The sequence below is a fragment of the Stenella coeruleoalba genome, assembly GCF_951394435.1.
Source record: "Stenella coeruleoalba genome assembly, chromosome: 3".
In the NCBI taxonomy this organism is placed as follows: Eukaryota; Metazoa; Chordata; class Mammalia; order Artiodactyla; family Delphinidae; genus Stenella; species Stenella coeruleoalba.
In genome coordinates, this window is record NC_137148.1 from 162,327,698 (window position 1) to 162,354,707 (window position 27,010).

At 51.3% G+C, this 27,010-nt stretch overlaps 1 protein-coding gene across 1 annotated transcript; it reads right to left on the minus strand.

The window, feature by feature from the left end:
• Positions 1–7,700: 7,700 nt before the first annotated feature.
• IL12RB1 (interleukin 12 receptor subunit beta 1) lies at positions 7,701–25,957 on the minus strand (the record flags this gene model as incomplete). Its single annotated transcript, XM_079917040.1, has 16 exons — positions 7,701–8,243; positions 8,984–9,065; positions 9,384–9,489; positions 10,399–10,533; positions 11,907–12,062; positions 12,424–12,561; positions 13,252–13,419; positions 15,996–16,233; positions 17,077–17,159; positions 17,911–18,033; positions 18,508–18,541; positions 21,139–21,278; positions 23,178–23,347; positions 23,765–23,882; positions 24,801–24,863; positions 25,897–25,957. 16 exons carry the CDS (start codon positions 25,955–25,957, stop codon positions 7,878–7,880), a joined length of 2,181 nt encoding a protein of 726 aa, XP_079773166.1. The 3' UTR covers positions 7,701–7,877.
• Between the last annotated feature and the right edge of the window lie 1,053 nt (positions 25,958–27,010).

Genomic DNA, 27,010 nt, shown 5'->3' on the forward strand with positions numbered 1-27,010 from the left:
GTGGGGACACTGTGGGACTTCCTGACCCCAGAGTCTCCTGGGCCTGAGGCCCCACCTCAGACCCCACCCTCTGTTCCCCATTTCCAGCTGGCACCAGGCAGCTGCCAGTGCCACTGGGACATGGCCTGGGCCCCCTGCCAAATCTGCCACTGGGAAACCAGCTCTGGGAGGTGGGGATGTCGCCACCCAGCCTGTCGGGGTGGAACAATCGCGACCTTTTATGGGGTAGGGCCAGGGGGGCCACAGGCTGGGGACCAGGGTGACCAGTGACAGCACTGGAGCTGGGGGCTCTGGATGGGATTTTTCATGATGCAGGCCTCAGTTTCCCCATCTAAGTAAATGGGGCGGGGGGGCAACTCTTGTGTCTTGAGACTGTGGGTTTTGAGCTGCTAGGTTCTCAGGCTTAGAGAGGGATTCTTATGCCATGCGGGTTTTCCAGGTGGCAAGTGAGGGCCCCAAGATGCCTAGATCCCGACCCTGAGGCCACAGTGCGGGGTGGCTTCGGGGAGATTAGGATCTGGGCTTGTCTCAGGGAAATGTGGGCCTAAGACACTGGCCAGGCCTGGGCTGCCCCGGCAGCTGACGCAGGCCTAGTCTGGGAGATCTGGAGGAGGGTTGAGGGAGAGACAGAGGCGGTGAGAGATAGAGAGAGAGGGAGAGACAGGGACAGGTGAGGTGGAGAGAAAAGGGAGAGATGAGACCGAAGAGGAAGGGAGAGAAACAGGAGAGCTGGAGAGACAGAGACAAAAAGAGACAGACAGAGAGAGAGGTGGGCAGTGAGGGAGACACGGTCGCCCCCACACCTGGCAAATCACGGGAAGCTGGGGACGTAAACACAGCCAGAGGCGCCCCTACGTGGAACAGATCTCTGCGTGCTCTTGAACAAACCGTGACTTGCATATTATTAAGGATGATGTTAGGGACAGCTCCCTGAGGTGCGTGCCTCCAGGGCCCGGCACCCTCTTCACCTCTCACAACCCCCAAGGAGGGTTAACCACCCCCATTCCACCGATGGGGACACTTAGGCTGGAGAGCCCCAGGCTGCACAGCTAGTTGGAGGCCGAGCAGGACTCGGTCAGGATGTGAGAGCCGTTTGTCCACCTACTGTGTGACATTCCGTTCCTCCAGCCCCCAACCCGAAGGCGCATCCCAGGTGGCAGAGGAGAAACCCGCCCTGCCCCTCCCCCCTGGCCCGCTTCTACTCCCTCTCCCCCCCTCCCCATCCCAGCCCGCAGAGTGTTTTTCTTCTCCTCCTGGGTGTTTCGGTTTCAGCAGGAACCGCCTTGCCCGCAGGCGGTTCCCGCTGGGCAGGGTCAATCCAGGCGGGGGACAGAAGCCAGGAGCAGCTCCGGGCCGAACCCAGGGCACGACCTCGGCCATCGCCCCAACAAGGGGACCAGGCAGTTCCCTCCTGCTCCCTCCGTATCTTGGTTTCTCCACCTGGAAAGCGGGGCCCTGCCTGGTCGCAGGCCCCCACGTGTGGCCAAGGGGCAGATGCCTCCTGGCGGGGTTTCCCACGTCCGTGCCAAGGTTCCGAGCGCTCCGTTATTAAACATTGATGGAAGCTGCCTGGTGCCTGCCCAAGAGGCCTCCCAGTGCGGGGACAGGGTTGGACACAGATGCCCCAACCCGAGTTAGTGCAGGGCGGCGGGGAGTTGGGGGAGGGGGTGTAGGTCAGGGCCCGCCAGAGGGAGAGGCTGGTGGGGGGCAGAGAGAATGGGGAGAGGGGCCTGCAAGAGGGGGCATCAAACACAAGGAGAATTCTTAGCTACGAGGTCTAACACCCAAGTAACCAAAGGAAAATACATAAATTGAGCTCCAAATTTAAGAGTTTTTTTGACAAAGGACATTTAAGAGAGTGAAAAGACAACCCACAGAATGGCAGAAAATATTTGCGAATCATATATCTGACAAGAGATTAATATCCAGAATATGTAAAGAACTCTCACAACTCAATAAAAGATAAATAACCCCGGGGGCTTCCCTGGTGGTGCAGTGGTTGAGAGTCCGCCTGCCGATGCAGGGGACACGGGTTCGTGCCCCGGTCCGGGAAGATCCCACATGCCGCGGAGCTGCTAGGCCCGTGAGTCACAGCCGCTGAGCCTGCACGTCCGGAGCCTGTGCTCTGCAACGGGAGAGGCCACAACAGTGAGAGGACCGTGTACCACAAAAAAAAAAAAAAAAAAAAAAAGATAAATAACCCAATGAAAAATGGGCAAAGGCCTTGAATGGACATTCCTCCAAAGAAAGTGTACAAATGGCCAGTATGCACATGAAAAGGTGCTCAGCATCGTTGGTCCTCAGGGAAATGCAAATCAAGACGCCATAAGATACCACCTCACACCCACTAGGATGGCCAAAAAGTGGGAAATAACAGGTGTTGATGAGAATGTGGGAAAATTGGAGCCCTCACACACTGCTGATGGGAGTGGAAAACGTACAGGCACTTTGGAAAACAATGCGGCAGTTCACCAATCATTTAAACCTAGAATTACAATGTGATCAAACAATTCTACTTCTAAGTATATACCAAGAGAATTGAAAACAGGTGTTCACACTCATGCCTGTACACAATGTTCATAGCAGCACTAGTCACAATCGCCAAAGGGTGGAAATAACCCAAATGTCCGTCAATAGATGAACGGATAAGCAAAATGCAGTCCATCCATACAATGGAATATTACTCAGCCATAAAAAGGAATGAAGTGGGAATTCCTGGCGGTCCAGTGGTTACGACTCAGCGTTTTCACTGCTAGGGTCCGAGTTCTATTCCTGGTCTGGGAACTAAGATCCCGCAAGCGGTGCAGTGCAGCAATTAAAAAAAAGGAATGAAGTTTTGATATGCGCTACAACATGGATTAACCTCAAACATCGAGAACATCAAACTGAATTTCTTTTACAAAAGAACCACCTGTTACGTGATCCCATTTATATGAAATGTCCAGGACAGGCAGATCCGTAGAGACAGAGAGCAGATCAGTGGTTGCCTGGGGGTGGGGGAGGGGGAACGGGAGTGACGGCTCATGGTGCCGGGGTCTCTTTTGGGATGATGGAAATGTTCTGGAAATAGATAGTAATGATGGTTGCACAACATTGTAAATGTACTAAATGCCACTGAATTGTTCACTTTAAAAGGGTGAATAGTGTGGTATGCAAACACAGCCTTAAAAAAAAAAAAAAGGAGGAACGGGCAAAGGTACACAGTTGGGGGAAGGGCAGGCTGTGACGCGTAAGAAGCTAGGCCAGGCCTGTTCTGTGTCATCTCCTGCAGCCACTGTCCCCAGAGGCTCCTGATACCCCAGCGCCATCCTGGTGCAAGGGAAGAGGCGGAGACAACATGTCTTTGTGACCAAACCACCCACAGGCTGCTGGAGAGACAGAAGAGGCAGGTATCTGGGGAGATAAACTGAGGCAGCCTGTCCCCCTGATGGAAACATGCATCCTGACTCATGGTGGGAGGAGTCTCTTTCTCAAGAGAGAAAGACTCAGAGGAAAGGAAGTTGAGAGTGGGGGCAAGTGCTCTGGAGAAGCCACCTTACCCATTTTACAGACTGGAACACTGAGGCCAGACAGGCTGAGTCATCTGTTCTGGGCTGAACTGCAGCAGGAAGAATCTTTGAACAACTCACAAATCAGGTCTCTAACTCTTCTGCTCCAGAACGTCCACCCCCACCCCCCACCAACTTAAGAATAAAACTCTTAGGTCCCCAAGCCCCTGGAGGCTGTGACCTCTATCCATCCCCCTCACCTACTCCCCACCAACCACATCTGCCACAGGGCCTTTGCTCTTGCTGTTCTGGCCTCTCTTCACCATTGGGCCCTAGCACCACCTCTTCCAGGAAGCCCTCCCTCACTCCTGTTCCTCACACTTTCACTTGTCACTCGCCCAGGTTTATTATAACTCTCTTTGTGATGATTAGATTAACATCTGCCTTCCCTACCCAATCAGGAACCCCTCATGCCTGGACCAATTCTGACCTGTTCGGGACAGGAATTGGTATACAGTAGGTGCTCAACACTGATTTCCTGAATCAATGAGGGAATGAAGCTGTGAAAGGGGGTCTACTCCAGTCTTGATTCCTGGAGCTGCTGGGAGGAGCTGAGGGATCAACACTCAGAGGAGCACCAGAATAATGAGTACACAGCAAGCGCTCAATAAACACTGGACCAGCGTTCTGCTAAGTAAGGTTGTCCAACCCACTGAGGTAGGGCCCTCAAGCCAGTGCCCTGAACCCCTTCCTCTATAAAATTAGAGATGGACAAGTAGAGGCCCAGAAAATGACCCTCCTGTGGGTAATTTTCTAGCAGCAGCAGCAGAACTCAATGTGGCTTTAACAAAAAGAGAACCAGAGTGGTGGGCTTCAGGCATGGCTGGATCCGGGAACTAGGACTCCACCTCTTTCTGTTCCTGTCCTCCCTGCAAGCTTCTCTTCCAGGCAGGCTCAGTCTTCCCCCAGTGGAAGCAGGGTGTTCATTTTTCCCATTCATTTCAGCAAGAATTTCTGGTGGTGCTCAATAAACACCAAACTCCTACCCCTTGGACCCAGGGGGTGAGTTTGCCAACACCAAGAGCACATAACTGGGTCGTGTGCTACCTGTGGGCCCAAGAATGGGATGGCCAGCATGGGGGCATTTAGCTCCCTGGAGGTTCTGCTGTGTATGTGTGTTGGGGGGTGGGGGAGATGCTGGACTTGAGGTGGGTAGCTCTGGGCCCCTGGGGGTCAGGTCAGTCTGCTCTTTCCCAGCATCCCCTCCCTCCTGTCCACTTGGTTCTGCCACTGTCCGGGCCTCTTCCTCAGGCTGGAGTCCAGCCCTAAGGAATGAGGAGGGCTGATCCTCAAGGGAAGGCATATCTAGCAGAGGGCACTTGAGCAAAAGCTGCGAGGTGGCAAATCCAAGGGAGGGAACATTCGCAGAACAGTAAGCAGCGCTGTCGCTGGAGCACTCGGACCAAGTCTTCTGTTTCCCCATCTAGATGCATAGATGGGGAAACAGAAGACCCCCAAAGAGGAGGGGTCTGGACCTCTCGATTCCCGGCCCTACTGGCTGCCAGACCTCCCTCACCTAGAGGTCCCATCTCCTTTTGCCACAAAATTCAGTGGTACTGGGTTTTAATCTCCACCCAGCCCTCGTTTAAAACCGGAAAAGTCTGTTTTGGAAACTCCCTGGGAGGTGGGAGGGGGGCTGGGCGGACTGGGCCTGGGAGACACGTGCCGCTGCTGCCACCTCGTGGCCATGCGGGGAATCAGAGCCAACTCGTTTAAGAATGAGGGGAGGACTTCCCTGGTGGCGCAGTGGTTAAGAATCCGCCTGCCAGTGAGGGGCACGAAGGTTTGAGCCCGGGTCCGGGATCCCACATGCTGCTGAGAAACTAAGCCCGTGTGCCACAACTACTGAGCCTGCGCTCTAGAGCCCGCGAGCCACAACTACTGAGCCCACGTGCCACAACGACTGAAGCTCACGTGCCACAAAGACTGAAGCCCACATGCCTAGAGCCCATGCTCCGCAACAAAGAGAAGCTACCGTAATGAGAAGCCCGCGCATCACAACGAAGAGTAGCCGCGGCTCGCCCCAACTAGAGAAAGCCGGTGCGCGGCAATGAAGACCCAACGCAACCAAAAATAAATAAATAAATACATTTATTTTTAAAAAAATAGAACGAGGGGAGGTCGGGTGGCAAGGGTACAGGAAGCGGGCAGGTTCAAGGTGTGTCTGGGGGGCACGGGTCCTGCTGCGGGGCGTTGGGTGTTAGGACCAAGGAAGAACCCCAGGTCCCGGCCTGAGCCCTGGGCAGAGGGGCGGGGTTGGAGGACAACAAAGACTCCTTCCTGTTACTAGCGGTCTCAGCCCCACTGCCCCTTGGACTGGTCCACCACCCCCACCCCCGCCTCCCAGTCCTAACTTTGCAGAGTTCCAAGTGATCATCTAGCTCCGTCTCCCCCAGATTGGGTTCTCCTGGGGGCACCCAGAGGGAGAGATTAATAAACGTGTGGAATGAATAAATTAATTCTCAGGCTCCTATTGGGGGATTTTGAGCAGGACATTCAGGCTTTAGTCAGGGGAAAGATACTCATTCATTAAGTCTCAGACACCGCCCCCCCCCCCCCCCAGCAGCTCTGTGAGGTCAACATTATTATCATCCCCATTTAATTAATTAATTTTTGGAGTTTAGGTGAATTTTTTCTAAATTGGGTAAAAAACTAAACAACAAAACAAGTTAACTGTTACATTCAATTTAATTACTGAATCAGTAAGTTTATATTAAAGTCCTTTTTTTTTTTTTGCGGTACGCGGGCCTCTCACTGTTGTGGCCTCTCCCGTTGCGGAGCACAGGCTCCGGACGCGCAGCCTCAGCGGCCATGGCTCACGGACCCAGCCGCTCCGCGGCATGTGGGATCTTCCCGGACTGGGGCACGAACCCGTGTCCCCTGCATCGGCAGGCGGACTCTCAACCACTGCGCCACCAGGGAAGCCCTAAAGTCCTTTATTTTAAGATTTAATTTCATTTATTTTGGGCTGCATTGGGTCTTCATTGATGCGTGCGGGCTTCAGGAGCTGTGGCACGTGGGCTCAGTAGTTGTGGCACACGGGCTTAGTTGCTCCGGGGCATGTGGGATCTTCCCGCACTAGGGATCGAACCTGTGTCTCCTGCATTGGCAGGAGGATTCTTATCCACTGCGCCACCAGGGAAGTCCCCGTCCTATCTTTTTAAACCACTCAGTGATTTTTAATATTTAATACAATCAAACCTAATGAAAACTCTTTTTATATAAATCTTTAAAATTACTGGGAAACTAAAATTTAAATCCCATTCATAACTGCACTGCACAAATACTTGATATGCAATAATCTACATCTTCCCAAAGATGTTGTGGCTTATAGTAGGGTATTTTCTTCCTCTCCACCATAAGTTTACTGAACTTTCTCCTTTGTTTTCAGTTTTTTATTTTCTTCTACAATTGCTTCATATTTCTCTTCCATTTCTGCCAATTCTAGGCGAAGCAGCTCTATTTCTAGATTTTCTGGGGTAGCAGCTCCTAAGCAATGTTTTAAAAAATCCAAAGCACTATTAGGTTTCTCTGGTTCTTCATATAAGACTACCAATACCTTGGTCAGCGTGTCCAGCACCTCCGACTTCTCCAAGTACCTCCGTAACTGATGGGCGGCTTTGTAATGAGCCACAGTGAAAGCAGCAGCCGCGTTTCCATTTTATTTTTTATTTTATTTTACTTTTTCACCCCCATTTTATAGGGGAGGAGTCTGAGGCCAGGGAGGTGCCAATGCTCCCCTCAGAATGCTTAGAGCTCCCATTCTTTTCCTCACACCTAGATCCTCCAAGCCTGGAGACCCTGCAATGCAGCCAGGAACTCTGTGCCCAGATTCCCCATCCAGTGCTTCTGGGACAGGATGCCCAGCCCAGGACCCTGGGATCAGCCTGAGACCGTTTGGGCCCCCCTCCAGTCTATCCCACACACCCCCAACAGGCCAACAGCGCCTTGCTCCATGGATGCCAGGCCCTGGCCCTGGGTAGCAGCTCCCGTTTCATGGCGGTTTGTAGGGTTCCCACCACAGGACATGTGGCAACCAGTGCTGGACAGAGTGGGTGTTGGTGGGGGGCACTGACGCCAGAGCCTGGGCAGTGGGGATGGGGTCTGAGTCACTCTGCCTGGGTTAGACTCCTGCCTGTGTTGTGTGGCCACAGGCCAGCCACTCGCCCTCTCTGAGCCTCACTGAGGCTCACTGAAATAGGTTAATAAGACAGCCATGTACCTCAAGGCGGTTATGGGGATTCAGGGCATCACGTGCCTAGAAAGAACAGGCTGGGTATGCAATAAGTACTTAATAACCGACTGTCGTGATTGCGATCATTGGTCTTCCTATCTGTAAGGGGAGGCAGATGTTTCTGTTTCTCCCTGGGAACGGAATTTGGGGGTCTGCCTTAGGTCTCCCAGGAGCAGCGGGAGTCCAGCTGCCTGGGCAGGGCTGTCCTCCAGACTGTCCTTCCAGCCAGGCCCCAGAGTCCCAGCCTCAGGGCATCCCTGCACCCATTTCCTGTCTTTCAAGGGCAGCTCCGTGTCCAGGGCTGGCTCAGGGGCACCCAGAGGCAGCTCCATCTTCTCCTTGAGAAGCCCAGCTGTGTCCACGTCAGTTCGCTCTCCTTTGTCCCAGGATATGTTCACCACCAGGGCCCCTTGCTGGGACACCTCTTCTGGGAAGTCTGCCGGGCTGTTCCACTGCCAAACCTGGAGAAGGACGATGGGGTCAAGGCTGTGGGCAGGGCCCTATTTCTCATCCACACAAGGATGGAGTGGACCAGGTCCCTTCTGGCTTAATTCTCTAAAACCCGAGACCAATTCAAGGATCAGTTGGAAGGACCCCCCATTTCTCTTTGGAAAATTGTCCCTTCTCCTCTCTTAGTTGATGTGGTTGGACAGGGCAGTAGCCCCACGCCAGCTCTTGCCATTGGCATGTGATCCTGGCCCAGCCAATAAGAACACTCCTACCCCCTGGTTCTAGTGATAGGCTAAGGGATGGGCATATGACCCAAGCTGGACCAATCAGTGATGTCCGAGAATTCTGCTCCAGTTAATGGGAAAAATGGATACCCTGCTTCCACAGGGGGAAGGCTGAGCCTGCCTGAGATAGAAGCCTGAAGGGAGGATAGCACCACAAAGAGATGGAGTCCTAGTTCCTGGATCCAGCCATGCCTGAAGCCCACCACCTTGGATTTTTTTTTTTTTTCCATCAGGTTCCTTTGTGGAACTCACTTCAGTTCTGTTTCTGCTACTAGTAAATGGCCTACACGAGGTTCCCCTTTGGGTTTCTATTTGCCTGTCTATAAAATTGGACAGGCTTTTGGAGTTCTTGCACCAGTGGGTTGGGGGAAAGTAAAATGAGTTAATGCATAGCCATTACTCTTCAGAGCCCTGGTCCAGATATGGACCCAATAAACAAGACCTGGAATTAGAAAGGGGGCCCTTACCTGCTTCCCCTGGCTGCCAGAGAACTCAACGGCAGTGCTGGCACAAGGTGTGGGCAGGGGTGGGCACAGGTGCCTTACAGCCCTGGGGAAGGAAGAGAACTGGTCAGTGCTTCTGTTCGTTCTTACTTTTTAATTGTTCTGACTTATTTTTTTTCATCTCCATTAGGTTATAATAAGGGGAGTGAGGATGTGGCCAAGGGGTCAGGGGTACGGGAGACTGACAGACCCGGATTGAAATCCCAGCACTGTCGCCACTGCTGGATGCCTGGGCCTGACTATCTGGGCCTCAGTTTCCTCATCTCGAAAGTGGACATAAAAACCTCCTTGGGGGGGGGGAGCAGTTATTACTATTCTTACTATCACTATTACAGATCATCTCGGGGGAAGGGGTGCAAGTTACCTGTTCAAGCCGAGGTACCCAAAGATTCCCAGGAGAAGGATGCTCACGAAGCTCCCAAAAGATGCGAGGAAGATGGACAAATCGGACAACTCAGAGACCTGGACTTCTGGGAGCAGAAGAGCTTGGGCTGGGGGAGAGCCGCCTCCTGCTTCTCATTGAGGAGGGAGTGGGAGGGGCGGGCCCTCCATCAACTCACTGCTGACCCTGGCGTACTGTGAATCCCTCTGTGCCTCAGTTTCCTCCTCTGTGAAGTGGGACCCCGCCTGCCCTGTGACTACAGGATAAAGCCCTGGCACACCATAAGTGCTCAGGACACTGCAGCTCCAAGAGCCTGCAGGTAGGGCCCGTGTGGTTGCTCCCCCGGACCCAGACCAGCCCACCGCACACCCAATCTGGCTCACTGGTTCTCTTGGGACCAGACTTCACAACAAGGACAACAGGCAGGGACCGTGGCAGGAACAGGGATCATTTGGTCTCCAAATCTCTCATTGCCACACACCCCAAGACAATGGAGCCCACCTCCTTATGTTTGTGATGAGATACTCATTCATTCATATTCATTCATTCACTCAATAAATAGCCCCCCTGCTCCCTTCCTTTCCCCAGGAGCTCCAAGGCTGGGGGAGGCAGAGCCCACACAGACACCCACACACACTCCCAAGGCATCAGGCCAGGTAGGAGGGGCAGCGGGGGGGGTGCCCAGAAGGAAGCCTGGAAGGCTTCCTGGAGGAGAGAGCTTTTGAGCTGAGTTTTGAAGGATGAATAGGAGTTTGACAAGGAGACCAAACATTCCAGACAGAGAAGCCTGCAAGGAAAAGCCAACGTAAGAGAAGGTTCATGAGGGGAAGCTGCAGCAGAGGTGAAGGAGTTGGGAGCAGGTCAGCCTGCGACTTTCTCCTGAGAGGGATGCATGGGGAGCCATGGAAGGATGGAGGGTCAGGGTGGGACTGCTTGCTGACATGTGGGATGGGGCAGTGCATGCTGGGTAAGTACCCGGGCCCACCCCCTCACTCACCGACGGTGAAGCGCAGGGCCTGGCTCCAGGCACCCCGCCACTTGGCTGTGTCTGCTCGAACCTGCACCTTGTAGGCGGTGGCAGCCCGCAGGCCCTGGAGGGTGATCTGGGTCTCTGTGGCATTCACTGACAGCTCTGTGGGCGGGAGGCAGTGTGTGTCCCTAAACCCCCTTTACTCTGGCTCCACCCTGGGGGTGGGAGTAGGGGCTCACAGACATTTTGCTGAATAATCTTCCCTAAATGCACCCATTCACATCAAACTTATTTGGAAAATATTCTTCATCAAAATATTCAGTGAATGATGCTGTTTTTTTCTCAAATTCTGACCAATTTGCCCTTCACTCGCTCCTAGGCCACTCCTTTCCAGCCACATCTGCCTTCTCCTCAGAGCTCCCTAAAAGGCACCAGGTTCAATCCCAAACCTCAGGGCCTTTGCACTGGCTGTTTCCCTGGCCTGGTTCACCCTTTCGCCAGATAACTACATGCCTTCCTCCCTCACCTCTTTCTCATCTTTAGGGACAAGGTCAGGGTTAACTTTGTCTAAGTTGTTCCCCGAGTGTCCCCAGCACCTCAGCACAAAGTTGGATCTCAACAAGTGTCTGTGGAATTGGATGATTTTTAAAAAATAAAGCACCCCATAAAATTCTTTAAAATGAGAATACAGTTGTTGGCTGTCGTACAGAAGAAAAATTCCTAGAACCCTAAATCCATATTCGTTGTAAATATTCAAGAGGAATATTCTTCCAAAGAAATTTCAGGGAAGTTGGTACATTTGGCCAAATGGGCATTTGGTGCATAAATCTTCAGCAATTTGACTTTTGGCAAACTGGTGTTCAGCAAATGGGCTGCTTCCAGCTGCGCCACTGTGAACAAGTCACCGACTCCCATTTGGCCTCATTTACCCCCTCTAAACAACGGAGGGTGACCAAGCTGATGGCAGAATGTCTATGTCTGATGTCAGAGCAGCCCCCGTTCCCCCCTCCTCCCCCCTCCCCCCCCCCGCCCCTGTGCTGGGCTCGAGGAGGGAAGGCAGGATATAAACTCATGGTCTTGGCGGCCTGGCCTGTTGCTGCAGGAGATGGACGGGCGAGGCTGTATTCTCGCAAGGCTATGTTACCCAGCGGGGAGGAAGAGGCTCTCAATGTGGGAAATGACAGGACGTTTCAGCCCTGGTGAGACCTGCCCTGTACATCCTCATTTCTTTCCCTCCTATGGGGCAGGAAGGGGCACCTAACTGAGCTCAAATCCAAGCTTGTTTAACCTTTGGGCAGGTGAATCCCTTCCCAGGCCTCAGTTTCCCCATCTGTAGAATGGAGAAAGTCATCCCTGCTCCACGGGAGTTGCCGTCTAAAGGGCCAGTCAAGACCCTTGAGTCCAACTCTATTGTTCCATGGGTGTGAAAACCAAGGCCCAGAGAGGGACAGTGAGGTGTCCAGGGTCACACAGCAAGGCAGAACTCAAGGCCAGAGCCCTTCCTCCCCCAGCCAGGCCTGTGCCGCCTCACGTACCGGATACTTGGTTGCTGGCCTCATCCTGGCAGCGCACAACGTACTCCTTCAGGACGCCGGGGCAGGTGCTCAGCAGAGATGGTGTCCAGTCCACAGACACTGAATCCTGGCTGAGTTTCTTTACAGACACATGTTGTGGGCTCCCGGCCTCCGAGGCTGCAACCGACATCCTTTACCACGGTCAGCTCCAAGGGTGCTGGTTGAGTACTTCCTGCCTGCCCAGCCTGCTACTGTCCAGAGACCCAGGGAACCTTGGCCACAGAGTCAGCTGTGTCTGCCAGTTCCACCACTCTTGGTGTCATCACTTCCCCTCTCTGAGCCTCAGTTTTCTTACTATATAATGGTGCAATGCCTCTTGGAGTATCTTAAGAGTTGACTGAGCTGACTTCTATGTGTCTGGCTTCTGGCCAGGGCCTGATAGGCAGTAGGTGCCTCTAAATGGTATTCCCCCTTCCTGATACCCAAGGACACTGCCGAGTCCCCTGGGGAGACCACCCTGCAGGTTTGGGCTACTCACCATTGCCTCCAAAGTGGAAGGTGGACAAGACGGTGGACCACGAGGTGGGCTTCTCCGGGTGTGCAGAGGCAAAGATAGTGACGCGGTAACACTCCTTCTGCCGCATTGCCCCAGATGCTTGGCTCAAGCTGTGCGTTGCTGGAAGGATGAGCAAGGGTCAGACCAGTAAATAGATTGTGTCCCCACCTCCGCACCTGTGCCATCTGCCAGGAGCTCTTAGAGCACTCCTACCCATGCTTTAAAGCCCTTGCACCAATGTCCCCTCCTCCAGGATTCCGTCCTCATGCCCCTTGCCACCCCATCCCCGCCCCTTCCCAACCTGTCCCCACCCCCTCCAGCACAGCTCCTACTCTATGGCGCCGGGGTGTCTGCATCCAGCTCTGTCTCCCCTGGCTGGGAGCTCCCCAGGCTGGGGCTGAGGCTTCCTGGGGCCCCGGCCAAGACCACGTCAGAGAGTGAGAGGCTGCTTGGGCCATTTGGCACCCTCCCTTTCCCTCCAGAGGCCTCATTAATTTGCCACCTGCATCTTGCTAGCTGCTACCTTTCCTGGCACGGGTGAATGTTTAACAAACACCCTGGGACGTGAAACTCATTACCTGCTGGGGTGCAACTTTCCCAGGGCTGAGCCCTGACACCCCAGGATCCCAGCAGGAAGCACCAGACCTGCATGAGTGGAAGGGTCTGTCTTGGCCTGTCCCCACCTCTGTGTGACCTTGCGCAAGTGGCAAGACCTCTCTGGGCCTCAGACACCCCACAAGGATGATGCCTGTAGGTTTGAGCTGACCAGGAGCTCTAATGGAGGATGCAGGGCAACCGATATTACGGTACCCATTCTATCAGGGTCCCGGTCCTGGGGTGCCGTCAGGGTGCAGGTGGCAAGGCTCTCGTCCTGGCCCTGGGGCTGCCACTCAATGCAGTATGTCATGCCCTGGGCCTGGGCTGGCCAATGCATGGTGGTCCTGTTGGCTCTGGTACTGATATTCAGAACCCCTGGTTCTGGAAGAAGACAAGAGAGGCACATCAGAATAGCTGCCTCATGCTCCCCCCAACCCAAGGCTCCTATAGCCCCATCCCACCCTCTTGACAAGCTCTAACCCCCCAGGGCCAGGAGTGTCTGTATCTGGTTCTGTCTCCCTACGCTGGGGGCTGCCAGGATAGGGGCTGAGCACAGAGGGGACAGCAGGGGCTGTTTGAATGAATCGAGTCCTCCCCCAGCCTAACTGTGGGTTCCCTGCCAGGATGCCCACAGTCAGTGCTCCCTAGGCTGCCACTACTACCCTGTCAGGCTAGTGGGCATCTCCTGGTCCAGCAGATGCCTGGCCACCCACCACCCACTTTGCCCAGCGGTGGGTGGCTGTGGTGGAGGAGGAGCCTCCCGGCTGGACCAGAGCTCAGAGCCCCGAGGACAGACCCACTCAGCCCCCTGGGCTCCTCTCTCCACTCCCTACAGCAAGGTCACCTGCACCAACCTGAGAGGTGGGTACTGCTTCCAATTCTAGGGACAATAGCTATCATTTATTGAGTTCCGACTGTATGCGCCAGGCCAGTGCCGAGCATTTTACAGGCGCCACTTTCCCACAAAGTGGGACGATGATTATCCCAATGATATAAAACCTGAGGCTCGAAGCCGGAGAGCCACCAGCGCAAGGTCACATAGCGAGGCCATGGCCCAAAGCAGACCAGGAGCTGACAGACTTGCTGCTGTGTCACCCTGGCAAGTGGCTTCATCTGTCTGAGCCTCGGTCATCTCATCTCTGAAATGGGCATCATCCTAACAGCCCAGCTGGGTGCTCAGCAGGCTCAGGACTAAGGTGAAGCGAGCAGGGCATGAAATTAAGGAGGCGCCAAAGAACTCAATCACCGAGATCAACACTCTGCTAATGCAATATTTTTTAAAAAATCAAAACGAACCTAAAAATATGTACTGAGTACTATTCACAGTTGCCAAAACAATGGAAACAGCTCAAATGTCCGTCAGTGGAAAAACAGATAAACAAAATGTGGCCCATTCACACAGTGGAATATTACTCAGCCATGAAAAGGAATGAAGCACTGATGCCTGCTACAATGTGGATGAATCTTGAAGACATCAGGCTGTGAAAGAAGCCAGACACAGAAGGTCACATAGTAGATGATTAATTCTATGAAATGTCCAGAGCAGGCAAATCCACAGAGACAGAAAGCAGATTGGTGACTGTCAGGGGCTGGGGGAGGGGGAGGGGGAGTGACTGCTAAGGGGGAGGGGGTCTCCTTTTGGGCATGATGAAAAGGTTCTGGAACTAGACAGAGGTGATGATTGCACAACATTGTGAATGTAATTAGGGCATCAAATTGTACTTGTTAAAATGGTTCATGTTGATATGTGAACTTTACCTCAATAAAATACATACGTTTACATACATACATAGAAACCTTAATTTTTAAATTTTAGATTTTTTTTTGAGGTAACACTGGTTTATAATATTATAATAATAAAAATGTTTCATGTGCACAATATTATATTTTGACTTCTGAATACCCTACTGTGTGCTCAACATGAAAAATTTAGTTTCCATCTGTCACCATACAGTTGATCCCCTTTACCCCTCCCCTCCCCTTGCCTCTTCCCCTCTGGTAACCACTAATCTGTTCTCTATATCTAGGTATTAGTTTTGGTTTCTCCATCTATTTAGTCAGTCAGTTGTTTGTTTGGTTGGTTGGTTGGTTGGCTGGTTGGTTGGTTTTTATATTCCACATCTGAGTGAAATCATAGGGTATTTGTCTTTCTCCAGCTGAATTGTTTCACTAAGCATAATATCCTCAAGGTCCACGCATGTTGTCACAAATGGCAACATTTCATTCTTTTTCATGGCTGAGTAGTATTCCGTTGTATACATGCACCACATCTTTTTTGTCCATTCATCCATTGATGGGCACTTAGGTTGTTTCCATATCTTGGCTATTGTGAATAATGCTGCAATGAACATAAGGGTGCATATATCTTTTCCAATTATGTTTTCTTTTTCTTTGGATAAATACCCAGAAGTGGAATTGCTGGATCATATGGTAGTTCTAGTCTTAATTTTCTGAGGAATCTCCATACTGTTTTCCATAGTGGCTGCACCAATTTACATTCCTGCCAACAGTGTATGAAGGTTCCCTTTTATCCACATCATCGCCATTGATTTTTTCATTATGTATAAATATATGTATATATTTAATATATGTATACATGTATATAAAATGAGCAAAATGTCTAGATTTTAAATAAAGACAGGATCAACCCTGTATTTGCATGACCCTGCCTTGCTTGCCACATCCTGATCTTGGCCCTGGTCCCAATAAAACTTTATTTACAAAAACAAGTGTTTGGCCTGGGCCACAGTTTGCCAGTGAGAAATTTTTTAACTATTACACTATAGCGCTATGCATTTTTTAATGCTATGCATTTTGAATACTTACTTTACACGCTCCTAAATTAGACACCATATTACATTTTTGTGCCTCGCTCGCTTCACTCTAGTCTAGCTGAGGCTCGAGTACGTACTCAGCTCCAAGAGGCCCCCCCCCCACCACTGCCCAGCCAAAGGCACCTGAGTGGGTATAGGCAGGAATGTGCCATGTCTGGTTGGGACCGAGGCCAAAGCGATTCCGGGAAAAGACAACCAGGTCATAGGCGGCACCCGAGAGGCTGAGATTTTTCCGCAGGCGCAGAGTCCTCGTGGCCTTGGCCTTACATGGGCAGGACAGCATATGCAGGTGGACATGGTAGGTCACCTCCATGCCTGAGTCGGGCCCGAGGCAGCCTTCTGGAAGCTCCAGCTGGGGCAGCTGTTGTGAGTGTGAGAGATGGTTTGTGGGGACCTGAACATGCACGTCGTCCCCGTGGGTTGACATCAGGATGCTGCCCACGAGCACAGGCTCATCCACGGGCCACAGCTGATGACATGTATGAAAATTTTTTAAAAAATAGTAAACCTCAGTGCTGGCAAGGCTGCTGGGAAACTGACACATCCACTGCTCATTGGTTTAGGGGGAGGGGGGAATAATTTGGCAAAACCCACTGAAAGCCAGAGAAAAAAAATGTTTCTGTCTTTGGACCCAGTTACTTTGAGCCTGGACATTTTTCCTAAGTAAAGAAATTCAAATTATAGGAAACCTAGGACGAGAAGGAGCTTCACTACAGCTTTATCGTGCCAGCCCATTGGGGACCTGGCGGAATCAATTATGGTGAAGCCAGGGGTTGAAATGTATGGTGAGTTTGCCCTGACTCAGGCAGGGGATTTCCCCTCTGCGCCTCAGTTTCCTCCTCTGGAAAATGGGTTCATTCGACTGTACTTAATGAGCTGTTTGGGGGACTCAAAAAAATCATCTCCCATCCAGACCAGCACAGTCAACCCCTTCCTGGCCTTCCAGCTTTCACGTGAGCCCCCCAAACTCTGCTCCCCCAATGGCTGCCAGAGGGAGCCTGTGAACACCTGAGTCCAGCCATATCCTTCCTCTGCTCACACACCCTCCATGGTTCCCCATTACCTTCAGAGTTCAACCCACAGTCCTTCCGGTCCCTACCACCTCCACGGCTCATCTCCCTCCTTTTAAACACTTCCACTCCAGCCTCTTGTCTCCTTCTCTCTGTCCTCAGGCCACCCCACAGACCTGCGATGGTCCCATTACCTGCTCATGGAAGGTCACCTTCCTCCTCCCATTCGGGCGGAGCTGCTCCACCGAGAACCTCACCTTGGCCTGTGGGGGGTTTTCTGCAATGAGACAGCAAGACAGTGACACTGGGGGTGGCGTCCTTGCTCACAACGTCCTGCAGACCCTGGATTGGGACCCAGGACCTTTTCCTTCCCTCCAATGAGATTCCATGGGTCGTTAAGTAGTTTTCAAAATCTGCAAACATGGAGATCCACTCCATGATAGTGTGAATATACTTAATGCAACTGGCTAAAAATGGTTAAAATGGCAAATTTTATATTATGTCTTTTTTTACTACAATTAAAAAAAAATCTGAAAACAGCCGTCAGAGTTGTTTCCCAGCAGATACGCACTTGGGTGGGCAGGAGGAAGCTCCAGCTCAAAGGGTAGGGGCACAAATGTTGACAGTCACTCCCCCCATCTCTCCCTCCCACCCCCACCTCAGGCCACGTCTCCACTCTGGAGCTGCCCTGGCTCCAGCTTCCTGTGTCATTTGGAAAAATCTGCCTTCACGACACAGCCACTTGCACCCATCAACTCCTTGTTCGGCTTTCAAAGAACAAAACCCACCAAACTAATTGGAAGGAGAGAAAGACTGATAAATGTTTTCCTTTTATTATGGATTTGCCACATTTTACAAAGTGAAACTTGCCCACTGCCCTGCCACCTTGCACTAATTTTCCCTAATTTCTTCGGCAGCCTTATTTCTAACATCCATCACCTTAACGCTAACGCTCACCGCCTTATTTCTAATACTACTACCATCTTTCTAATGCCCGTCTCCCTTCCTGTGGTCCAGGGTGCTCTCACCAGGGGGGATGCACACAGGGCTGCTCCAGCTGCTCCAGGGACCTCCGGAGACCCCCGGCCTCAGCCGTCGCCGCAGCTGGAATTCCTGGGCCGTGTCCATCTCCAAGGGGCAGAGGCATGACTCTGGGAAGAAGCAGATCAAACATCAAGCAAAGGGGCTGTCCCAAAGCCAGGAGCACCCAGGGCTTGGCACTGGTCACTTAGCCATCGTGCACATATTAAGCTCCAACTGTGCACATGCACTTATTGAGTGCCAGCTGTGTACAAGCACTGATTGAGAGCTAATCATGTGCCAGACCCTGAGGACACAGCCAGAATAGGCCAGGTCCTGCGCTCTTGGGGCCTCAAGGATCACCCACTTCTTCTACTGTCTGGAGTTCAAGTCTCAGCAAGGCCACCTACTAGGGATGTGAACTTGACCAAAGGCTTCACAAGCCCAAGCCTTTGTTTCCTCACCTGTGAAATGGGAATAATCCAATACTGAACTACAGGGAGGCGCAAACAAGCCTACAGAGAATTTAGCACTGGGTCTAGCACACAGTGGGTGCCTAATTAATGCTAACTTGCTACCGCTGTCATGGTCACTATTATTCTCACCGAAGCCAGCATCATCCTGATGTCCACAGTCGCCCTAAAACAAGACCATATTTATACATTGTTTTACATTTGGATGTTGAACATTCTAGCTTTTTTGAAATTTTCAACAATTACTCTGCTAAATGTAACATGGAACCCTGGATTGGATCTGAGAACAGAAAGAGGACATTCTTGGAAAAGTGGGTGATAATCCAAATAAACTCTGGAGTTTAGTTCATAGCGAGAGACCAGTGACAGACAGACTTGGGAACGAAAGCCATTAACCTGTGGGGACGCTGGGTGAAGGCTCTATGTACTTCTTTGTAACTTTTCTGAAAATCTAAGATTATTCCAAAATAAAAAAGTTTGTTTTTTTTTTTAAAAGCATTATTTGGGGGAATTTCCTGGCAGTCCAGTGGTTAGGCACGTTCACTTCCGGGGCCCGAGTTCAATCCCTGGTCAGAGAACTAAGATCCCACAAGCCGTGCGTCGAGGCCAAAAATTAAAAAATAAAATAAAATAATTATTTTAGGAGGCAAAATTATATTTTTATAATTTCCTAAAAAAATATTTTAAGAGACAAAACCTATCTGTTTGTGGTGTCGTGGATGAGGAGAGGCAAGTTTAGGACCCAGCTAGCCCCACACTCCCCGGCTGATGCTGAGAGGTCCCTGGACATCCTGAGCCTCAGTTTCCTCATCTGCAAAGGGGGCCTGAGAGGGTCCACTGCAGAGTGTGTTAGGGGGCTGGAGATAAAAAGCAAAGAGATGCCCCTCCCCAACAGGAGTCCCATGTCACCTGCCTCTGACTGATCCGAACCCATTCACTTGATGGGAAAACTGAGGCTCAGGGAGGGGCACAACATTTGGAGGGAAGATGGGGCCCAAACTGAGGCAACTCCCTGGACTCAAGATGTTCCCAGGCTGAGGGAGGGGGAGACACCACAATTCAGAAGCTGTGTGGGTGTTCTCTGTCTCTCCCAAACCAGGGACTCCTTGGGGACTTGGTCAGGGCTGAGGTTTCTTGCAAGCCTAGGCTTGCCCTGCTTGCAGGGGACAGAGGGGAGAATAGAGTGGCTGAAGCATGAATGAAGGTCCAAAGAAGACATACAGATGGCCAACAGGTACATGAAGATGTGTTCAACATCACTCATCATCAGGGAAATGCAGATCAAAACCACAACGAGATACCACCTCACACCTGTCAGAATGGTTATCATCAAAAAGACAAGAGATAACAATGGTTGGCGAGGATGTGGAGAAAAAGGAACCCTGTGTACTGTTGGTGGGGATGTAAATTGCAGCAGCCACTGCGGAAAACCGAGTGCAAGTTCCTCAAAATATTAAAAATAGAGCTACCATATCATCCAGCAATACCAATTCTGAGTATTTATCCAAAGAAAAGCAAAACACTAATTGGAAAAGATACACACACCTTCATGTTCACTGCAGCATTATTTACAGCAGCCAAGATGTGAAAGCAATCTTAGTGTCCATCGATGGATGAATGGATAAAGAAAATGTGGTACATGTATCAATGGAATATTATTTAGCCATAAAAAAGGAAATCCTGCCATTTGCAACATGGATAGTCCTTGACGGCATTATGTTGAGTGAAATAAGTCTGACAGAGAAAGACAAATACTGTATGATCTCACTTACAAGTGAATTTAAAACAAACAAAAAACCAAACTGATAGATACAGAGAACAGAGTAGTGGTTGCCTGAGGTGAGGGGTAGTGTGTGGGCGAAACGGGTGAAGGTGGTCAAAAGGTACAAAGTTATCAATATAAAATAAATAAGTCCTGGGGATGTAATGTACAGCATGGTGACTATAGTTAACAATACTGAACTGTATTGTCCGAAAGTTGCTAAGAGAGTAAATCTTAAAAGTTCTCATTACAAGAAGCAAAATCTGGAACATGCCTGTGTGGTGACGGAGGTTAAACAGACTTATTGTGGTGATGATTTCACAATGTATACAAATAACAAATCATGTTGTACACTTGAAACTAATATGATTTTGTATGTCAGTTACATCTGAATTTAAAAAAGGAGGGACTTCCCTGGCAGTCCAGTTAAGACTCTGTGCTCCCAATGCAGTGGGCAGGGGTTCAGTCCCTGGTCGGGGAACTAAGACCCCACATGCCACACAGCACGGCTTAAAAAAAAAAAACAGAAAAAAAGAAAGGAGGGAGGGAGGGAGGAATGGTGGAAAGGTAGTTTCCTGGAAGAGGCAGCCCTTGAGCTGGACCCTGAAGGTGGGTTGGATTCACATGTGCTCAGATACAGAGGAGGGCATGCAGGTGGAAGGAACTGCATATACCAAGGCAAAGAGGCTGGGAATCCAGGGCATAGGCAAAGAATGATGGCCATTCAAAAAGGGGCCAGAGGAAGCATGAGGCAAGTGAGGGAAACTAGGGCCAGCTGAAGATAAGGATGACTTACTGAGGGTAGTGGGGAGCCATGGAGGGTGTGTGAGCAAGGGAGATCACAATCAGATCTTCATGTCAGAGAGACCCAGAGGCTAAACATGGGGCAAGAGTGGAGGCCCCGTGGGAAGGGTGATAGATACAGAGATTGCAAAACTGATGGGAGAGGTGTGAGGGTGCCCTGTGCCTGTGCAAACCCCTGATCTGGGGAATAAACTCACCCACTTCCATGGGCTGCCAGGTGTCCGGTGCCGGAACTGTACCTCAGCACCATCCTGGTGGGCTGGGGTCTCCCACTCCATGAGCAGCTGCCCCGCTGACCTGGACACCTTGATGTTTCCTGGGGGAGGGTCGTATTTAACTGGAAGCAGAGTTGGGGGTTGGGAAGGGGAAGCCGGCATGTGTGTGAGCTGTTGGTCCTGAAAACTCTGGAAAATCTTCCCATGATCCTCCTGGCCCATAGTAAACCACCAAGCTCCCCAAATTTGAATCAGGGGCACCTCTACAGGTCCCATCTAAGCCTGGGGTTCTATCTAAGCCTGGGGTCAAAGAGTTAAGACTTATACACAGGATCCTATTAGTAAAGGTATCTTTAAAATATTAATACTCATTGCTGGCAAGGCTGTGGTGAGACAGGCACTTCTGTAAATTGCTGATGAGAGGGTAATTAACTGATTCTATTTTTTTCTGAAGGACTATTAGGGAAATCTTACTAACTTTTTAAGCCCACTTCAAGGAGCCTGGCCTGAGGAGAGACATCTATCATGCTTTCTGCATCTCGGTCATAGTGTGCCTGATTCTAGCTCAGGGCCTTTGCACTTGCCGTATCCTCTGTTTTGCTGTATCCACACTTCCCCATCTTTATTCCTACTGGATCTTTTTCATCCTTGAGCTGGAGCCCTCCCTGACCTCCCAGCAGTATCTCATCATGTGTAACGATCATGCCTTGTCCATCACCCTACATGAATCTGGGCTCCATGAAGGCAGGGACAGGGTTGAGATTAGGGTGAGGAGAGGGAGGCAAGGTTGTACAAATACAGGGTCAGATCCTGTCTTTATTTGAAGTTCTGGGGAATTCCCTGGTGGTCCAGTGGTTAGGGTTCTGCACTTCCACTACAGGGGGTGTGGGTTCGATCCCTGGTCGGGGAAATAAGATCCTGCGTGCTGTGCAGTGTGGCCGAAAAAAAAAAATTTGATATTTGATTTGTCATGGCTTTTTTTTTGCATTAATATTAATTTTTTTTAAATGTTGCATCATGGGACTTCCCTGGGGGTCCATGGGTCAATACTTCGCACTCCCAATGCAGGGGACCTGGGTTCGATCCCTGATCAGGGAACTAGATCCCACACGCATGCTGCAACTAAAAGATCCCGCATGCTTCAACAAAGAACCCTCATGTGGCAACAAAGATCCTGCGTGCCACAACTAAGAACGGCACAGCCAAATAAATATTAAAAAAGAAAAGTTGCATCATGCTATGGTTTATAATGACTACTGAGGTTTTTTGGCACCCCCATAACATCTTGTGGCCAAGGAGGGTGCCTCATTCATCTCACCCTTGTCCCAGCCCTGTCCTGTGACCTCCATTGGCCTTGCCCATGTCCCCTGTGACTGAGCATGGCACACAGTAGCAGTTCAACGAGTATAAACTAAGTATATGTTATTGATTCGTGAAAACAGATTTTAAAGACCGAACACGGGGGACTTCCCTGGTGACGCAGTGGTTAAGAATCCGCCTGCCAATGCAGGGGACACGGGTCCAGTCCCTGGCCCGGGAAGATCCCACATGCCGCAGAGCAACTAAGCCCGTGCGCCACAACTACTGAGCCCGTGTGCTGCAACTACTGAAGCCTGCACACCTAGAGCCCGTGCTCCGCAAAAAGAGAAGCCACCGCAGTGAGCAGCCAGAGCATCGCAACGAAGAGTAGCCCCCACGCTCTGCAACTAGAGGAAGCCCGTGCATAGCAATGATGACCCAATGCAGCAAAAAAAAAAACAAATTATAAGACCCAATAGGGTCTTGGCCACATTACAGTATCAAGGAGAAACCGGAAGCTACCTACATGTTCATCAGTAGGGGATCCGTTAGGGGACCATGAAAGACTCTGCCAGGTTACATGACAGAGTTGGACGTAAAAACAGCTGGCAGTATCCAGCCCCTTGCCAGGGACCCAGAATTCCCTCAGGTCTAGGCTTGGGGACCAGAGGCTTCTCTGGGTGAGGAAGTGGTAGTGGAGAGGAAGAGAACAGGGTGCTGACCTGAGCTGTAGAGGTTCAGGGTAATGTTGGGGGACTTCTCTGTCCAGTTGGCAGCCCGGGATTCCACCCAGAGAGTGACAGCGTGGAGCACGGATATGCCATCCTGGTCGGAGAACTGCAGCTTGGTGGCTGAGCCTGCGGCAAAGTAGCAACAGCGCCCGGGCTTGAGGCTGCGGGAAGGAGGGTATCGGTACTGAGTCTCAGCGGCCACAGCAGATGATGTGCATCACATCCCAGAATCCTTTTCTTCCCCTTTCACCGCCGCTCCCCAGCCTGGGGTTTTCTTAGGGATCAACTAGGACTAAGGGGTTTGGAGGATCCCAGAATCTCCTAACATGGGCTGCCACAGAGAGAGGGAAGAAATGAATAGATGGATGAATAAGTCACAGGGTGAGGATGAAGGAAGGACCACAGGGATCCTGATTGCCGCCCAAACTGTATGCCCACCCATGCTGACCCCACAACACAGATCCCCAGCCCTCCCTTCTGACATGAGAAACTGAGGCCCAGGAAGAGGCAAAGACACTGCCGAGCTCATACATCTGAGAGTAGAGGCAGGGGGTCAGGAGCAAAGGCAGGATCCTCACCAGCATCTCAGGAAGTGGCTGACCCCAGCTGCGGGGCCCTCATATTCCCAGGAACATTCATAACCAGCGTTGCTGAGTATCCGGTAGCAGTTTAGGTCCCGGGGGCCCGAAGCTAAGCCTGCAGGTTTGAGAACAGATTAGAGTGTGGGGGGGTGGGGTCCCCAAATTGACACACCCCAGAGAGGAATCTTTGTGACACTTATGCAATCCGGTGTCACCTCAGCCTAAACACGCTGTGACTTCCAGCACCTTCCTGTGCCCTTCCTGCCTGTCTCCTGCCATCTCCCTTGCACCTCCTCCTCCAGCCACTTCAGCCACTTCACTGGTCCTCAAACACACCAGGCTCACTCCTACCTCAGGACCTTTGCATGTGCTATGCCCTCTGCCTGAAATGTCCTTGGCCCAGATCTTGACATTCCAATTTCTCCTTCAGTGTCACCTCTTCAAGCACTAGGCTATTTGAAGTAGCCCCCTCCTTCTCCATCCCTCACCCTGCTCTGTTTTGTTCCTAGCACGTCATTGTATGCAGGATATGCATTTGTGTGCCTCTTGTCCACCTCCTGCACTAGGCTGTGACCCCAGGAGGACAGCTGGGCTCGCAGCTGATTCCTTCATGTCTAGAACTGTGTCTGCACGTAGTACGTGCTTGGTAAATATTTCTGGAACAAAAGAATAGATGAAACGCCTTGCCCAGTGGCAGATTTTGTGACTTTGTTACAAGCATGAATTTTCCAGCAATGCTTGCCTCGGAGCAACTTCAAAATGTTTAACAGCTGCTTAGCCCCACATGCTGACCAATCAGGACGGACACAGACACCAGTCCTGCGACCCTGTTACGGAGTAGATGAGGCTTACAGAGGTGACTGCTCCAGGACACCTGAGTTTGGTGAGGACAGGCCATCAGGCTGTCGGGTTGGGGCTACTGAGACCCCAGTCTTTGGCTGGGCAGGAGGGAGCTGAGGGAGTGGCTGCTTGGGATGGGTCAGTCAGAGCCCAGTACAACCCCTTCCTCCCACGATGGGGAACTGCCCCAGACCTGAGTCTGCATCCGGATACGGCGGATCCTGAAAACAGCACCCCATGGTGCCACAGGCTTCAGCTGCAAAGGCAATGAAGAGAAATGACAGTCTCAGCCTTTCACTTCAGGGGAGGGGGGCTTGCCCAGTGACCATCCACGCACCTGCCCACTTTCCCATCCTTGCACCCACCCACCCATCCACCTTTCTATCCATCCATCCATCCATCCATCCATCTACCCATCCACTCATCTATTCAGCCATCCATCTTTCCACCCACCCACCCACCCATCCATCCATCCATCCATCCACTCACCTATCCATCCATTCATCCATCCACCCATCCACTCATCTATTCAGCCATCCATCTCTCCACCCACCCACCCATCCATCCATCCATCCATCCATCCATCCATCCACTCACCTATCCATCCATTCATCCATCCACCCATCCACTCATCTATCCATACATTCACCCATCCATCCATCCACCCACCCATCCAGCTCTCGAGCCGCTCCTCTAAAGCAATCCAGGGTCCCCTGTACCTCTCCCTTTTGCTGGTCTCCAGCCCTGCCTGAACTCTATAAGCCCTGAAACCTTGCTGATCTCCAGTTTACAGAGAGGGAAACTGAGGCACAAAGAAGTTGCCCAAGGTCATGGAACAGCAGAGCTGGGATGAGAGTCCAAACCTAGTCATCTGCTGGGGGCTGGGTCCCTTCCCATTCGATTCCACAAGATGGAGAGAGAGTGCGTATATTACATACACTGGGCACATAACACTATTTTTTATATATATATATTATATATATATATATTATATACTTGGTCTTTATCCCTTCCTTAGCTATTTCTCATTAAACTCTGGGATGTGGGAAAGATTCAGAGCTTCAGCCCACCCCACAGAAGACAAAATCAAGACCGGAGGGGAGATGACATCAGAATCCATGATCATCCATGATCATCCAGCTCACATTTGATAGAGGGAAAGACTGAGGCCCAGAGACACAGAAACAACCCTGGGAACCGGGTCCACAGCCCTCCACATATACACACACAGCCCCCCCCCCCCCCGGCAAGAAGAGCCATAGGGGACTACTCCAGGGTAGGGGACTCACCGCCCTGCCGGGGTAGCAGGAGGAGAAAGAGGGGGACCAGCCTGGTCACCCCCTGCCCCATTAGGTCCTCGAAGAGGGTGGCAATCCCGGACGAGCTTCTGTGCTGCTGGAGAGACCCCAGCCACCCAGTCCTCACCCAGGAACACATTAAAGCTTAGCAAGAAAAACTAAAAGGAAAAAAAAAGTTAGGTGTCGTGGCCCCTCCCAGGGCAAGTCAAAGTGAAAAAGAAACCCAGGAAGTCAGCCCGGGCGTGGTGGCCTCATTCAGACCACAAACACACCCGAGCCCCAGGTCCGGGGGGTCTTCTCTGCTGGCCCCAGACTGAAGCTGGACACTGGGTGAGAGCCCCATGGGTGGCCTGGGGCTCTGTGCCCTTGGCCAGGTCTCCAGCCCTCTCTGGTCCACTTCTGAGACTTAGGAGCTAAATGGGAGGCCAGGGTCTTCAGACGTCAGAGTTCACTCTCCCAGTAAATTGTTATGAAGTGCTTGCTGTAGGCTGGGCCTTCCAAAAATGTCCACCTCCCCGTTTCCCGAATTCCAGCCTCAGGGCACCCTGGGTTCCAGGTCTGGAAGAGTCTCCTTGCTTCCTTTAGACTCAACTTTGTCTTTTCTGTGTCTTTTTCTCAGCCAGAGGTGAAGAGGTTGAGGCGGGGAGGGGGGTGGTCTCAGTTTCTGACCCTCTCTCCGCACTGTCAACAAAGGCCCAAAATGTCCATGGAGAAGAGCTGATTCATGCTACCAAGTGGATGAACCCCCAAAACAACAGGCTGAGTGAAAAAAGTCAGACACAGCAGCCCATATGTTGTATGACTCTATGCATATAAAATGTCCGGAACAGGCAAATCCACAGAGACAGAAGGTAGATTAGTGGTTGCCCAGGGCTGGGGGAGGGGAATGGGGAGCGACTACTCATGGGGATGGGGCTGCATTTTGGGGTGCTGAAAATGTTTTGGAGCTAGACAGAGGTAATTGTTGTACCATATCGTGAATATTCTAAATGTCACTGAACTGTATATATTAAAATGGTTAATTTTATGTTATGTGATTTTCACCTAAAAAAAAATGTTCTCGGAGCCCAGGTGGGCAAAGAACAGGGTAAGGGTCTCTCCTGGG